Source organism: Crinia signifera, chromosome 9 (assembly GCF_055691185.1).
Source record: "Crinia signifera chromosome 9, ASM5569118v1, whole genome shotgun sequence".
NCBI classification, from domain to species: domain Eukaryota; kingdom Metazoa; phylum Chordata; class Amphibia; order Anura; family Myobatrachidae; genus Crinia; species Crinia signifera.
In genome coordinates, this window is record NC_139225.1 from 3,291,503 (window position 1) to 3,307,788 (window position 16,286).

The 16,286-nt window shown below is 45.4% G+C and overlaps 1 protein-coding gene across 2 annotated transcripts in view; it reads right to left on the reverse strand.

Moving 5' to 3' along the window:
* MED27 (mediator complex subunit 27) overlaps positions 1–16,286 on the reverse strand; it is a 197,921-nt gene that overhangs the window by 113,279 nt on the left and 68,356 nt on the right. For both annotated transcript variants that reach the window (XM_083160916.1, XM_083160917.1), the window contains exon 3: positions 2,496–2,626. In XM_083160916.1, coding sequence (XP_083017042.1) covers positions 2,496–2,626 — 131 coding nt within the window. The remainder of the gene's footprint in view (positions 1–2,495; positions 2,627–16,286) is intronic.

The following is a 16,286-nucleotide window of genomic DNA, read 5'->3' on the forward strand; positions in this document are numbered from 1 at the left end:
GTAACTCTGTACTGTATTACCTGTGTGTCAGAGAGGACGTCTGCATGTGTGTTATAGGAGAAATAGAACAGCGCATCACACTAACTCTGTACTGTATTACCTGTGGGTCAGAGAGGACGTCTGCATGTGTGTTATAGGAGAGACAGAACAGCGCATCACACTGTAACTCTGTACTGTATTACCTGTGTGTCAGAGAGGACGTCTGCATGTGTGTTATAGGAGAAATAGAACAGCGCATCACACTGTAACTCTGTACTGTATTACCTGTGGGTCAGAGAGGACGTCTGCATGTGTGTTATAGGAGAAACAGAACAGCGCATCACACTGTAACTCTGTACTGTATTACCTGTGGGTCAGAGAGGACGTCTGCGTGTGTGTTATAGGAGAAACAGAACAGCGCATCACACTAACTCTGTACTGCATTACCTGTGTGTCGGACGTCTGCATGTGTGTTATAGGAGAAACAGAGCAGCGCATCACACTGTAACTCTGTACTGTATTACCTGTGTGTCAGAGAGGACGCCTGCATGCGTGTTATAGGAGAAACAGAGCAACGCATCACACTGTAACTCTGTACTGCATTACCTGTGGGTCAGAGAGGACGTATGCATGCGTGTTATAGGAGAAACAGAGCAGCGCATCACACTGTAACTCTGTACTGTACTACCTGTGTGTCAGAGAGGACGTCTGCATGTGTGTTATAGGAGAAACAGAGCAGCGCATCACACTGTAACTCTGTACTGCATTACCTGTGGGTCAGAGAGGACGTCTGCATGTGTGTTATAGGAGAAACAGAACAGCGTATCACACTGTACAGTAACTCTGTACTGTATTACCTGTGTGTCAGAGAGGACGTCTGCATGTGTGTTATAGGAGAAACAGAACAGCGCATCACACTGTAACTCTGTACTGTATTACCTGTGGGTCAGAGAGGACGTCTGCATGTGTGTTATAGGAGAAACAGAACAGCGCATCACACTGTAACTCTGTACTGTATTACCTGTGTGTCAGAGAGGACGTCTGCATGTGTGTTATAGGAGAAATAGAACAGCGCATCACACTGTAACTCTGTACTGTATTACCTGTGTGTCAGAGAGGACGTCTGCATGTGTGTTATAGGAGAAACAGAGCAGCGCATCACACTGTAACTCTGTACTGCATTACCTGTGGGTCAGAGAGGACGTCTGCATGTGTGTTCTAGGAGAAACAGAACAGCGCATCACACTGTAACTCTGTACTGCATTACCTGTGGGTCAGAGAGGACGTCTGCATGTGTGTTATAGGAGAAACGGAACAGCGGATCACACTGTAACTCTGTACTGCATTACCTGTGGGTCAGAGAGGACGTCTGCATGTGTGTTATAGGAGAAACGGAACAGCGGATCACACTGTAACTCTGTACTGCATTACCTGTGGGTCAGAGAGGACGTCTGCACGTGTGTTATAGGAGCAGGTGGACATATTGTGGCCTCAATTCCTCAATGTTGGCACACGGGAGATAGAAGTACTTCTAAAGCCATGTACACATGGCAGCTATATGGGCTATAACTGCTGGAAATATGGTCACTGGCGACCATATTGCCAGTGATGGGAGTGTGCCCCGGCGATAAATCGCCGGGTGCATGCTCCCGTTTTCAGCCCCATTCTAATCGCTGGTCGTAGGAGCTTGCGCTGCAGAATCTGTCCATGCGCCGCAGAATCTGTCCATGCGCCGCAGAATCTGTCCATGCGCCGCGCCGCAGAATCTCTCCATGCGCCGCGCCGCAGAATCTCTCCATGCGCCGCGCTGCAGAATCTCTCCATGCGCCGCACTGCAGAATCTCTCCATGCGCCGCACTGCAGAATCTCTCCATGCGCCGCACTGCAGAATCTCTCCATGCGCCACACTGCAGAATCTCTCCATGCGCCGCACTGCAGCATCTCTCCATGCGCCGCGCTGCAGCATCTCTCCATGCACCGCACTGCAGAATCTCTCCATGCAACGCGCTGCAGAATCTCTCCATGCGCCGCACTGCAGAATCTCTCCATGCACCGCGCTGCAGAATCTCTCCATGCGCCGCACTGTAGAATCTCTCCATGCGCCGCGCTGTAGAATCTCTCCATTCGCCGCGCTGTAGAATCTCTCCATTCGCCGCGCTGTAGAATCTCTCCATGTGCTGCACGTGTACTGACTTTCCTGACCAGGTGCATCATATCAATGGGCCTTCTCGGAAATCATTCTAGGGCATCCATGAATTTTTGGAGACAGGACCTCCAGAAATGTACACAGTAATAGAGGATTACCATGTACATAGAACTTCCTGTTACCATTAGCTCTTTCTATTAAACAATCTCCCATGGGCTCCTGCCGCTACTTGTTACCTGCTTATCCACCCGCCTGTAATCTCCCCCCCCCCCCTCTTCTGTTGTTAGAGATAGTCCCTCTATATTATGATTACAGATCTGCCGCACATGCATTGTTTTATGTTTAGCGGGTTACATGTTCTAACACTCACTGCGGAGGGAGGACCAGGGTGGTCGGCTGAGCCTTGGGTCTTCGTTTCGCGGACACGCCCATCTGATTAGCAGATCGTTTCAGGGATTGCTGGTTCAGAAGCCCAGATGCTAGTCCAGCATGGTACTGCAACTGGGGAGAGACAGCAAAAACACTCAATTGTATACCATCAAATTCTGTAACAAATAAAAAATAAAAATAACAATAAGAAAGTGCACCTAGATGCCCAAAAGGTCATTATATATCTTTCTGCTTTCTGAATGACAACTAGAGTGCTGTTTTGCATATCTTACAATAACAAGCTTGTGTGTGGGAGTATGTATGTATGTATGTATGTATGTATGTAAGACGCAACCCACGGCTTTACCGCTTGTATACTGCACTGGACAAATTCACAAAGAAGACCAACTTAACAAACGGAACATTGTGTAAAACAAACATACTGTGCTTAAAAACTGTGCTCCGGTGCTACCATGAAAATAGTGTGTGACATTTTAATTGTAATGCAATATATTAAGAAAAACTTAATTAAAAAGTATTCCCATTTATTGTCAACTATTAGTATATTATCCCTTTCTCATTATATCAAACTCTATCATCATATAAACTTCTAAGGGATATTTTTTTTTTTTACCATATACATACATACATGCAGTAGCGCACGCAGAGGGGGTTTCTGAGTACCCAGAAACCCCCCCAGGAGTCTAAGGGACCTAGACTGAAAGCTGAGGTTCCCCTCTTTCCATGGGTACAAGAATTTTAAAAATCGGCCCTTGGAAACCAGAGATATCTGACTTCAAAGCAGTGATCCCCATCCAAGCCTGTTAATTGCTTTCCCAGTCAGATATTTCAGGTTCTATCTGGCTTATAGTTTTTCTGAGGGTATATTACAAAAGCTGGGACTCTCCCCCTTTGATGGACACTAGTATCTTGTCCCTACTTTTCCCTGAACCAGAGATATCAGCCTTCCAGCAGCTGGTTACTGCTCCAGCTCCACACACCTGGTATGTAGTTTTATATACTCATTGGCAGATTGCTCTGCCTCCTGAACTCTGATCCCCTAGTGCCCAATACCATTTGGTAGGTGGGATTCTCTAGTTTTTAATTCCATTAAAATCTAAGAAATCTATTTTTCGGGAACTGGAGATATCTGCAGTCAAGCAAGCTGTCCTCCCACCAGAAAATTATGAATAATAAGCCCACTCCACTATATATATTTATCATTATTATTATTTATATTCATTTGGTCTGTCTATAATACTTTAACTGACCTGGCTTTGCTCCGCCCCTCTGGAAACCCCCTTCTGAAAATCCTGCGTTTTCCCCTGACATATATATACACATATACATATATGTACATATATATATATATATATATATATATATATATATATACATACATACACATACATACACACACACACACACACACACACACACGCACACACACACACACACATATATTAGTTCTTGTTTTCATAGCCATATCATAGGGGGACAATATGTCACAATATTAATTGTATAGCTTTGACACAGTTAAGATAAGGTATATAATAAATTGTGTATTACATGAATGTTTTTAAAAACACATTACATGCTATTGTTTCCTTTAACCCTTTGTATTCAAAGTATGCAACCATCTGAATTCCCTCAATTTAATTGGTCTTAATTACAGTGAGTTCAATTAAACTAAGACATCATATGAGCACAAGTAAAATCAATTAATTAGATGTATCCATTGGTCTTTATAATAGTGTACTAAATACAGAGATCATTTTCAATGGAAACCGACCGAAACAGATAAAAACACCCTTCTTCAATACAGTAGATGTCACGCACCAGCATTGAGGATGGGTCTTCCAAAATCCCAAATGATAACAGCTGCCTGTATCACTAGTGACAACGCCCAACTAGAACGCGCCTTGGATCATATGGTAGACAAGTTTGCTAAAAGGCTCAATGATTTGAACATACTCAAAAAAAAACAAAAAAACAAGAGGCATTAAAAATACCAAGAGAAACTTCTAGAGGGAATATCAAAACAGGCCAAAGAAACCAAGCACTTTAAATGCCCTTTGACCAAAAGTGTCGAGAGACGATCTTTACTCTTTAATGCCCAGTTATCGCAGAGGTAAAAACATATGTGACATGTTAACGAAAACCAATATAAGAAGCCATCAAATCCTCTGTTAACATAAGACCAGGCTGTTACAGATGCCCCTAGTGCCAGCAGGTGGAGGGGACAGACAAAAGTTTTTCCATGGAGGTGTACAGGGAAAAGGGCAGGGGGGCAAGGACAGAACACTGTGGGATGCCAACTGGAAGGATGGATGGGGGTGAGGTGGAGGCAGACACAGGAGCAGTTGGCACGATAGGAGGTGAACCAAGCACAGTTGGTGCTAGAGAGGCCAATGGTCTGAAGTAGGATCCATGGAGTCGTAGGCTGGTGCGTGAGGTCTAAGAGCAGAGAGAAGCCACCCCTGGATTTGTATAGAAGAAGGACATTGGTGACTTTGACAGTGGCAGTTTCAGTGGTGTGACGTGGGCAACATCGAGATTGAAGAGGATCAAGGAGGGAGTTCTCAGAGATGCAGCTGGTGATTGGTTGTAGACAAGTCACTTATTCATTTTGATACCAGTGGAGAAAAAGAGGTTGAAAAGTTGAGGGTAACAGTGGTACCATGGGTCCTGAATATATGACTACATCGTATACTGGGTTGTTAGGCTCGTTGTGCCCGATATTCAACTAATTGTGTTATTCCATGTGTAAATCATTATGTTGCCAAACCATTAATTTCCTATTTGTCTGGCAGCACTGGTTCCTGGGAAATGACAACAGCAATTTGGTATACCCGTCCATGTACAGGTAGTGCACCTCAGCTCTAGAAGGATCGCACATCTTGTTTCTGGTGTTTTGTCCAAGGCTATCCTAATGTGTCAGTCATTCATAATTACTCCAGGAGCAGGTGCAATTATTTCCTGCGTAAGCAAAGATGTTCTGACAACCAAGGAAAAAATTATAACAACATGCTGCAATTCATCTGCATTGTACCATAGGCAATTTATATTTCATCTGTAGACCGTGATTCTGGGTGTAACGGCTTTATCAACACAAAATAATTACACGTTTAAAGGAACACTGCTTGCATAGTTTTTCCAATTTAAATACATGGCTTTTAGGCATGTAAACAACAGGCGTAGGTAAGGTGCCACTCTATAAAAGCAGGCGCCGGTAAGGTGCCACTCTATAAAAGCAGGCGCCGGTAAGGTGCCACTCTATAAAAGCAGGCGCCGGTAAGGTGCCACTCTATAAAAGCAGGCGCCGGTAAGGTGCCACTCTATAAAAGCAGGCGCCGGTAAGGTGCCACTCTATAAAAGCAGGCGCCGGTAAGGTGCCACTCTATAAAAGCAGGCGCCGGTAAGGTGCCACTCTATAAAAGCAGGCGCCGGTAAGGTGCCACTCTATAAAAGCAGGCGCCGGTAAGGTGCCACTCTATAAAAGCAGGCGCCGGTAAGGTGCCACTCTATAAAAGCAGGCGCCGGTAAGGTGCCACTCGATAAAAGCAGGCGCCGGTAAGGTGCCACTCTATAAAAGCAGGCAACGGTAAGGTGCCACTCTATAAAAGCAGGCGCCGGTAAGGTGCCACTCTATAAAAGCAGGCGCCGGTAAGGTGCCACTCTATAAAAGCAGGCGCCGGTAAGGTGCCACTCTATAAAAGCAGGCTCCGGTAAGGTGCCACTCTATAAAAGCAGGCGCCGGTAAGGTGCCACTCTATAAAGTAGGCGCCGGTAAGGTGCCACTCTATAAAAGCAGGCGCCGGTAAGGTGCCACTCTATAAAAGCAGGCGCCGGTAAGGTGCCACTCTATAAAGTAGGCGCCGGTAAGGTGCCACTCTAGAAAGCAGGCGCCGGTAAGGTGCCACTCTATAAAGCAGGCGCCGGTAAGGTACCTCGTTCAAATCATGTTACTTGATAAAGTTATAAAAGCGGATCACCCCTTCTCTGGGGCTCTATTGAGGTCATTGCAAATCTTCACTCTCTCTCTCTACACAAATCTCCAAATTGTATTCATAACATTGGGGCCTTATTCAGACCCGATCGGAAGGGGTCGTAACCGGACCTGTTCTGATGGTGGGGGGTCTGCGCATGCAAACCACCAGGAGCGAATGGCTTCAGTGAGTTTCACACTCGCCAAGCCATTCACTCCAGGGGCCGATTAAAATGCCTGGCGTTCCTCTGGGAATGTAGACTGACGGATACCTGCTCAGTTGGGGCAGCTGCCGTCCCATGACGTCAGTACTCGCCCCGTATCCGTCATCTCTGTTAGAAATAAGTCAGTTTTAGCTGATTTATTTCCTAAGGGGAGAGAAATCATTCAATGGCCGCGACCATCGAATGATTTCTCTCCCCTTCGGCCACATGCGAGGGGGGGGGGATGTGTTCCCAGACACATCCCCTCGCATGTTTTCAATGGGATACAGGCGGAGCTGGTGGTGGGAGAGGGTGCGGGCATTCGTTGCTTTGTCGCTTGCTAGACAACGTATATACAGTATACACCTACATCTGTGTGGACTATCCTTTATTTGTTAGGTGGAACAGTGTAGTGGTGGTGCGTGAGGAGAGGATACGGTGTTTAAAGATTGGTGTTTATTTGCAGTTTATAATTTGGGGTAATAAAAGTGTGCAATTAATCCGTGTTTTTATTACACCTATTTGGAGTCCCCCCACTGGGGAATTTTCAGGGCTGTGTTACTTCAGAGAGGGTCCCCTAACAGGGGTTCAGGTAATCCCTTAAGGGGCTCCTGTGAACTTCCGTAGGTCCCTTTAATTTCCCAGGATCTACGGTCTCTCTGGGTGATGTGCACTGAAAAAGATTGTTGTGCTGTATGTGAGTGGGCTTAAGGCAATTCCAGAGGAACTCCTTTACAATCTCATAGACTTAAATCAAGCCTATGTCCTTTCTCACTCCTGTCTTTCAAAATGGCTTCAGGCGATCACAATGACACACACCCCCCCCCCCCCTTCCATTCCATTCCAACTTTTGAAAGACAGGAGTGAGAAAGGAATAGGCTTAATTTAAGTCTATGAGATAGTAAAGGAGTTCCTCAGGAATTGCCTTAAGCCCACAGAGCTCCTTTCCACTCACATATCCCAAAACACGACCGTACAACAATCTTTTTCAGTGCACATCATCCCGACAGTCAGTAAAACGACATTGGAATCCCGACTGCTGGTGCCCTGACAGGGGTGCAAGCACAACAAATCCCTTTGCGGCCTCAGTGGTTCACTTCACTTGCCACAGGTTCTATTCTCCCTCTATGGGGTGTTGTGGACCCCAACAAGGGAGAATAGCCCCTGTCAGTCAGGATCCCCCTTGTCGGAGCACCGACGTCGGTATACTGATTGTCGGGATCCTGATTGTTGGGAAGTCATCCGGCACCCATGTGAGTCTACCAAATGCCTTTCAAGTTTTTCCGTTACAGAAATGGCTGTACATAATTTTTGCGAACAATGTTAAGACCACAAATATCAGTATCAATATCAATATCTAGTCCTACAAACAGGTTTCATGCATCAATATAAAAAAGTGGAAACAAAAGATGAACTCAAAAGTTTAAACAAATTTTTTAGTTTGAAACTTGCCGCAGATGCAAGAACCACTGCAACTAGCGGCAGATCAACCAGAAAATTGGACTAAAAAAAAAAAATAGACAAAAAAAAGACGAAACCTTCCAGGGTCTCCTTCAACAATGGCCTCGCCATAAACACTATTCATTAACTGAAAGCTGCAGAGACTGATTGAGGGAAGACGGATTTAATGAATGCGGGAATTGAAGGCACGGGCAAGTTCAGGCGGAAAATGAGTAATTGACACCGATGACAGATAAAGAATTTCTTCCCTCCAAAGAAACACGTAGGACCAGCACCAATTAATTCCTTGCCGTAATCATTTCAGGAAGCGACACTTCTATTCAACACTACAGGCAAACGCGTAGTGTTACCACTTTCCAACGCCAGCTTCCTAGGCAATTGTGTTCAGTGCTGTCATGAAGTTCTTTATAGGTGGCTCCAGGCAGACATCTTATAGACACGTATTACTGTGTTCAGAAGGTGCTGCTCACATTGATACGCCTGTAGGGACCACCATCTCAATATCCAACCTCTTTCAACTGACACCGAACGCAGAGGTTTTGCAACACAGAGGTTTTGTCATAAAAGAGGGGGAAAAAAATCACTTTTATTTGAGGTTGGGTAGAGAATTCTAGAATCTAGAAACTGAGAATTCTAGAAACTGATATGGCTTCAATGAAGCTTTCGCACCTTCAGACTGATGTCTAATTTTCCCTGTCAAGAAACAGAGATCAAGGCCCACAAGCGTATTATGGAAATGAAACTCAAACGGTAGAACTTGGGAAAGAAAGAAAACAGCTATTAATGGAAAAGGCAGAAGACCGCACTTGGAGAACCCACGGAAATGTTCAGTACCACAGATTTAATAATATTCTTATATAGCTATACTAAGGATCTTGGACAGTCCTTTAGGAAGTGGCACTCTTCCTGCGCTTCTCGGAGGAACGGCGATATAGATTCTTGCACTGGTTCCTCCTGTCCTAGAACCGCTGAGAACTATCAGTAACCGGCACGGATATCTACATTCTCATAAACTAACACACATTGGACCCAATTCAGAGAGGAAAAAGTCAATGTTTTCACTGTGCATGCGCATAAGTCAACGAGCCACCCGTATATAGAAACGTAGAATGTCACTGCAGATAAGAACCACTTGGCCCATCTTGTCTGCCCATGTACACGCACACGCGTGTACATGGGCAGGAGCCAACTAACCTACCAGGGTTTGATTAACTGTTCAAACCAGCAAGAAGCATAAAGCTTGAGCCTGGTTATTGGTCATCCCTCTCAAACCCCCTCCACAGCTATTTTATAGTTGGCGACATCAGGGACAGTAACGTTAGGAAAATCAAAAATGTAACACAAATCCATAAATCCTTCAGCGATTATTTCAGTGTCTTGTCAGAATCTTGACAATGACATCAGATTGCTCACCCCCCAAAAAAATCATATCGCTAGCATCATAGACTGTGGAGGACAGGAAAGGCATGCAAAGTTTTATACAGAAGGATTACAAATCCCTGGTAGGATGCAGCAGTTCACCTGAAATTAAATGTTTTTTTCCCTCCCCTACCACCAAAAAAAATCCACTCTCTCTCTCAGATTTCCCTGAACGAGAAATCAATAAAAAAAGAAAAAAGGGACATAGCAGCTTTGAAAGAGACATGTTTCAAAATGTCAGCGGCTCCAGGCTTCGATCTCCACATTCTGAATTTGCAATGAGAGCAATATGCAGAGAGTGCGTTATGGAATTAGAGAGAGAGACAGCTTGGCAGGATTCGCGCTCAGACGTTTCTTCTGCTCTTTTCTAGATACAGATTATACAGGGGGGGGAAATCCATGAACACAGGGTGCGAGCTCAGTCACGGAAGCCGCAGCTGGGTACAGTGAAGCAGAATCTGTAAATCCAAGTTATTACCATTTTTTGGGGGTTTGATACTTTTTATGGGGGTTGAGGAGAACGTCCCGCCTTCGCCTCTATTACACTGTATGTACCGGCGGCAACATTTGCACAATACGCCATGTACATACACTGGGTTTCATACAGCATCATTCCCAAAGCATTTTACAGACACATTATTACTGCAATATAAAAAGTCAGGCAAATAACAAATAGCGTCCCGGGATTGGAAGGTCGACACAAGCATTAAGTTGATAATGGCTAAGTTGAAAAGTCAACATGAGTTCTTCACATTGTTTGGACATGGACACCATCAGAGTGTACCACTGAGCTCGCCAAGCTTCAGGCACGGTGCACCGGTGCGCTATTCTACTCTCCCTACACGCCATAGTGGATGGTGGGGCATAAAATACCGCCTGTTGGCACACGTTGGCTAAAATAAAAACAGTAAAAAAAAAAGAATGTTGACCTTTTGACTCTAGTTCTAGCAATTGTCGACCCGATGCTTCAGTCGACCTTATAACCCTGTCAACCTTAGCAGGGTCGACCTAAAGCCCAATGACTGGATTCCTACCCGCGAGCAGCGGGTCTGAACGCACACAACACCCCCCCCAACAGCATTCCTGCACCCACGCAACCCCCTCCCCCATCATCGGGTCTGCATGCACACCCCCCCCCCCCCAGATCAACGGTTATGCCTGCACAACCCCCCGCTGAATGAGCGGGTCTGCCCGCACCCACCCCACTCGCCGGAGCAGTGGCTATGCCTGCAACCCCCCCCCCCCCAACCCCACATCAGCGGGTCTGCCTGCACCTCCCCAACCCCACAGCAGCGGGTCTGCCCGCTACCCCCCCCCTCGCTGGAGCAGCAAGTATGACCGCCCCCTCAAGCAGCAGGTCTGCTTGCACCCCCCCCCCCCCCCCTCCGGAGCAGCGGGTCTGCCCACACTACACCCTCACTGCTCCGGGGAGTTGCCGGCAGACCACCCGCTCCAGCAGGGGGGGGGGTGTTTGCGGGCATAGCCCCTTACGGTGGTGTGAAGAGCGCCCAGAGGGTGCGATGAATCACCTAGTATTATATATATTTTACACAACATTTTTTATTTTAATTTATATAACAAATGTGAGCGACGCTGGGGCATTTTTAGCCGATATTTTGCTCATCTCTCACAGATGTTGGTGCTCAAAGGGTTTAGTGCGTCTCAGTCTTTACGCCCTTTCATTTTTTGTGAGGTCTAAATTTAAAGCTTTTGCAGGTACTTATGTAGTATCTGGGCGTCCGATTTAGAAATCGGATCGCATCGCATCGCATGCGACCAAATCGTATGAGATGCGATGGTCAAGATTTTTCCATAGGATTCAATTTTAAAATGGTCTGAGTCCATTTTAACATAGAATTCAATGGGAAAAAGGGGTCCTTTTCCTTTCCCCACTATCCAAGTGGGCATGGAGTTGGATATAAACCTGTGGCGAGCGTAGCGAGCCACCGAGCCCGAAGCGTGGCGAGCGTAGCGAGCCCCGCGAGGGGACACAGAATACTTTTTAAGAAATATGCGTTCGCTCGCCACGCTTCGGGCTCGGTGGCTCGCTGCGCTCGCCACACTATATAAAATCAACTCTATGCCCACTTGGATAGTGGGGAAATGAACAGGACCTTCTTAACATTGAATCCTATGCAAAATCGCATCGAATCGCATCGCATCGCATCTGATTGTATGCCTTAGGTAAGGCATACAATCACAAAATCGGCAGCCCAGATACTACATAAGTACCCTTTTGCAAATAGTAAAAAGTTCTGGTTTGGAATATTAGCAATACTGAATGTCTGGTGATAACAATAGGAACTATGTTGGTGATTCAGGATGGTTTGCAAAAGCAAACTCCTTCTTTAATGGACTGCACTGCAGGCGGGGCAGATGTAACATGTGCAGAGAGAGTTACATTTGGGGGAGTTATATTGTTTCTGTGCAGGGTAAAAACTGGCTGCTTTATTCTTACACTGCAATTTAGATTTCAGTTTGAACACACCCCACCCAAATCTAACTCTCTCTGCACCTATAACATCTGCCACAACTGCAGTGCAGCATGGTTTTGTCCATTCAAGAAGGAATTTGAATTTGCAAACCAACCTGAATGAACCCCCCCTATAAGCAGGGTTAGTATGGGACACAAAACCAAAAAATACCAGGGCAACTTATTAAGTTCTGTTAATCAGATGCACCTTGCCCCTTCTTCCAGAAAAGAGAGCCTAAAATCTATAAGCTAGCATTAAATATTTAGAAACTGCTTTTTAATGGCGAAAAGGTCAAAGTTAATAAAACGGAGCTTCAGTCTGGCCTGGCTTATCCATTATTTAAGCACCCCGCGCCGTATTCCAGTGAATATATTTTTGATCTTGGGGAATGAGAACTTCCAAGTTTACAGGTCGCAACTCATGACCGACAACGGGATGACAAGCATGGGTGGAAATTAGCATAAGAAGAAAAAATGTGGTTTAAAATAAAAATGATATTTCACTGTGGAAACCCAGGCAGAAAAGTCTACACATCTTACTACGTTGACCTTTGCTGCCTGATGAGTACATGAAATAAATTCGGTAGAATGGACACGGTGGACTCTGAGCAGAGACCTCTCTGAGGCTCTTGCCGTTGCCTCCGTGTTTTGAGTGGAATATTACCGTGTGGATTTGCATGTTAAAGCTTACAAGGTTCTTGAAACGGCTACAGAAATTTCCCAGGAGCCGCAGAGAACATGCTTTTTCAGCTTTAACGCAGGAAAAGATATGGAGAGTGAAACATTACTTGAAAAGGTAATCAGTGCAGACATTCAAAGAATGGGCTCTACATAATGCATGAAAAATACCAGTCGTTATGGGGGTAATTCAATTGTGGTGGAGGGGACAAATTGACGTTTGCACAGAGTTTACACGCAATCAACTTGCACCCTTCGTCCGGCTGTTTCCCTTCCCTATGTGCTCAAAAGAGAGCTCATTACCCTATAAAGCATCAAACATCAAGTGTCAAGCAAACACAGCTGGGCAAATCCATTCGCCACAATTAAATCCCCCCCTAGATCTCCAGCTTAAATGGAATGGTGGCAACAAGCGATGCGGTTCTACAAAAACCATGACGTGACACAAACAAGAAGTCATATTTTCCTGTACATGGCTCAACCGTGAGACATCGCTGGAGGCACCGATCCTGCCGTACCAGTCGCCACTAGACCAACAGGGACTATTCTAATCCTGCCGGTATGTCACCAGTATTGACAAGTCACTATGCTGCTTCCCAACACTATGACCATGTCAATACAATGCAGAACACCACTAAAAACTACCCAGTAACGTAGTATTCCACTAAACCCCACCGTCTCATTGAGCTTCTAGCATCTGAGAAGGTCAATTCCACTTCTCACGTTCTAGGACATTATTGCATGCTGCCTCTTCTATCTGTTAGAAGTACAGAAGACCATGCTTAAGGTTAGTGCTTCTCTAATTTCCAGCAACAGAAGTGCTGGATACACTGGCTGGAGTGGAAATACTGACAGTCTCATGTCCTTTGGGAACGGGAAGGGGTGATAACAGCCTCCGCCTGTGTAAATAGAGGCTTGTTGCTGTTGTTTAGAGGGAGGGGAAAGGCCAGGCCTCAGCTTGGATCACTACTGCAATAGAGGCCTCATGCTGCATTTATACACAGAGCTATTTCTGCTGCTCGTAAACCCGATGGTTTACAAAAATCTCCGATAGTTGCAGATCTGCGCATGTGTAAGATCCATACCGTCTGCGACCATAGATCCAGTGCCCCCAAATACAGCTAACGTGGTGAAGTCAGTGGCGTGGGACGGATCTCCTGGCCACCCTGAGTAAGCCTAGGGTTAGAACACTTTTCAGACATAAATCCCCGGCATCTGCGCCAAGAGTTTTGAAGATGTTTCCGCCATTGTAGAAAAGGGTAACAATACTGGTAGGCTGAACATCTATGTAGGGCTCTGGAAGACAGAATATATAAGTAATTTAATGGTTGTTACCAAGACTCAAACCATGATTGTTGTATTCTTAGCCTAGTGGGCTCACAAACATCACATATGATCTGAAACACACAAATGTTCTAAGCACAGGAACAAAGAATTGTTCCCAGAGGATTCTGCAAAAAAAAATACAAAAAATACAATTTATATTGTTTCAAAATAAAGCAGAAGAGATCTAAATGCCTCATGTCAGGCTATCTCCTTTCCCTTAGGGGAATCTATGCATTATTTAGCAGATGCCAGGGCCTAATCGGCGTAGTCGCTTTTATACATGCAATTGGCATACACTCTTCTGTTCTCTTTTTAAGGAAAAAAAAAAATAGGCCCTTGTTTCTCCTCATTAAAATCGTTTTCTTTCCCCCGTTAATGAGGGAGAGTTTCTCTGCTCGGAGAAAAGGCAGCTCGTCTTTTGAACGCGACTCGGAGCGAGCAGGAGCTGGCTGCCCTTGGTTTCATCCCTATAGAAGAAAGCCAGCGAGAGAGAAAATTACACGGCTTTAATTGATTAAAGAGAAACTCTCCGATAATGAGACCAGTTTGGGGGAATGTTTGTCGTTCAAACAGTGTTTGATCCACTAACAGGGAGGTAAATTCTCAACATGGAATAACGCCGAGACCAATGTGGGTGCCTAGTTTGTTTACTCCCCCCCCCCCATGGACTTTGTTCTGCTCCCATCTTTCAGGGCCTCAAGTTAACAAGTAACCAAGGCACAGGCAGAGATCCGGCCTGTTTTCTGGTCCAATTAGATGACCATTAAGCAGGCTTTGCCGAGCGATGGGAGGGGACCAAAGCCTACATGAGGTAACACAAGCCTACACAGGGTCAAGCTGTAATGGATCATCAGAAACCTTTACTTTTGCTGAGACATACAAGGTAAAAAAACAATGTTAGGGTATTCCTACAGTCAGAGGGCCAAAAAAGACAGACAAGAACTAGCTCGTGCATCAAACTAATGAAACAAAAAGATAATTAAAAAATTACCGCCAGAGGTGTTGTACATGGAATACATAGTAGTATTGGGGGTTATATTTATAAGACTGTTACAACAAGGGAAAACCAGGTTGTGTGTTAGTGCGAATGGGTTGACCATGGTCCACGGCCTTGGATATGAGAAGGGTTTTCCCCAAAGGCTAAAATGGGGGTTGGGTTACTCTACCTGTATTATGTTACAGGCCGCTGATGGCTGCCTAGGCGCTGTGCAGCTCGGCAAATATATGTTTCCTGCGTCTACAATCCCCAGGGCACATCGAGCATATACCTGTATGTATTATGTATATCTGTACTGTCACTGTTTAACTAAACAGCTATTGTGCAGTAATCCAAATCAAATTCCTAGTATACGCCAGTACCTGGCCAATAAAGTGGATTCTGATTCTTTATAAAACTAGAAGGAACTTGTTTAGCCATTCTGCTTTTTCTATGTCTGGAGACTGAAAAGTAGATCACATGCATATCGGAACAGTCGTGTGTATAACATCACACAGCCTGCGCGACCCTCCCCCTAAATGGCCTGGACCCCCCCAGAATTTTCCACAGATAATCACTGTCTAAATCTGTTCTTATACAGTAGGACTCTGCACATAATCCAATAAATGTTAGATGTTACCAGAGAGCGGGGCTGATCAATCCTTGCAGGACTGTGTGGTATGCTGGGACGACCGTTGGGATTCTGATGGTCAGTATACAGACATCGGAATCCCAACTGCCGGTACTCTGACAGGATGGTGAGCGCAACAAAGCCCCTTGTGAGCTTGGTGGCTCGCTGCACTCACCACAGATTCTTCCTCATGGGGGTCGTATGGGAGAGGGAGAATAGCACCTGTCAGTTGAGATCAATCCAGACTGTCGGGCTTCATACAGTCGGTATTCCAAGGTCGGAGTACTGACTGCCAGAATCCCGACTGTCGCTCAGTCATCCGGAACCCATTTGCAGATGGGGGTGGGCTGTAGGTGATCTCCACTAGGTAACTGCAGAGAACTGATCCAATTGGGAACGACGGGAGTCCTGAAATAGTCACCCAGCTTCATCAGAAGCATATGGCTGTGGCGTAACCTTGTACTACACTTTCTGCCTGATCTGTGCACTGGCTCTATGCGGTATTAGGGTGCAGCATCAATGCACGCGCAATTGCTCCATAATTTAAGCAAATGTTTCTACAGTATATTATTATTTTCCAACTTCTAATCACTTTAAATGTGCATCGTGGACAAAAGCTCCATTTAAAAGAAAAGGC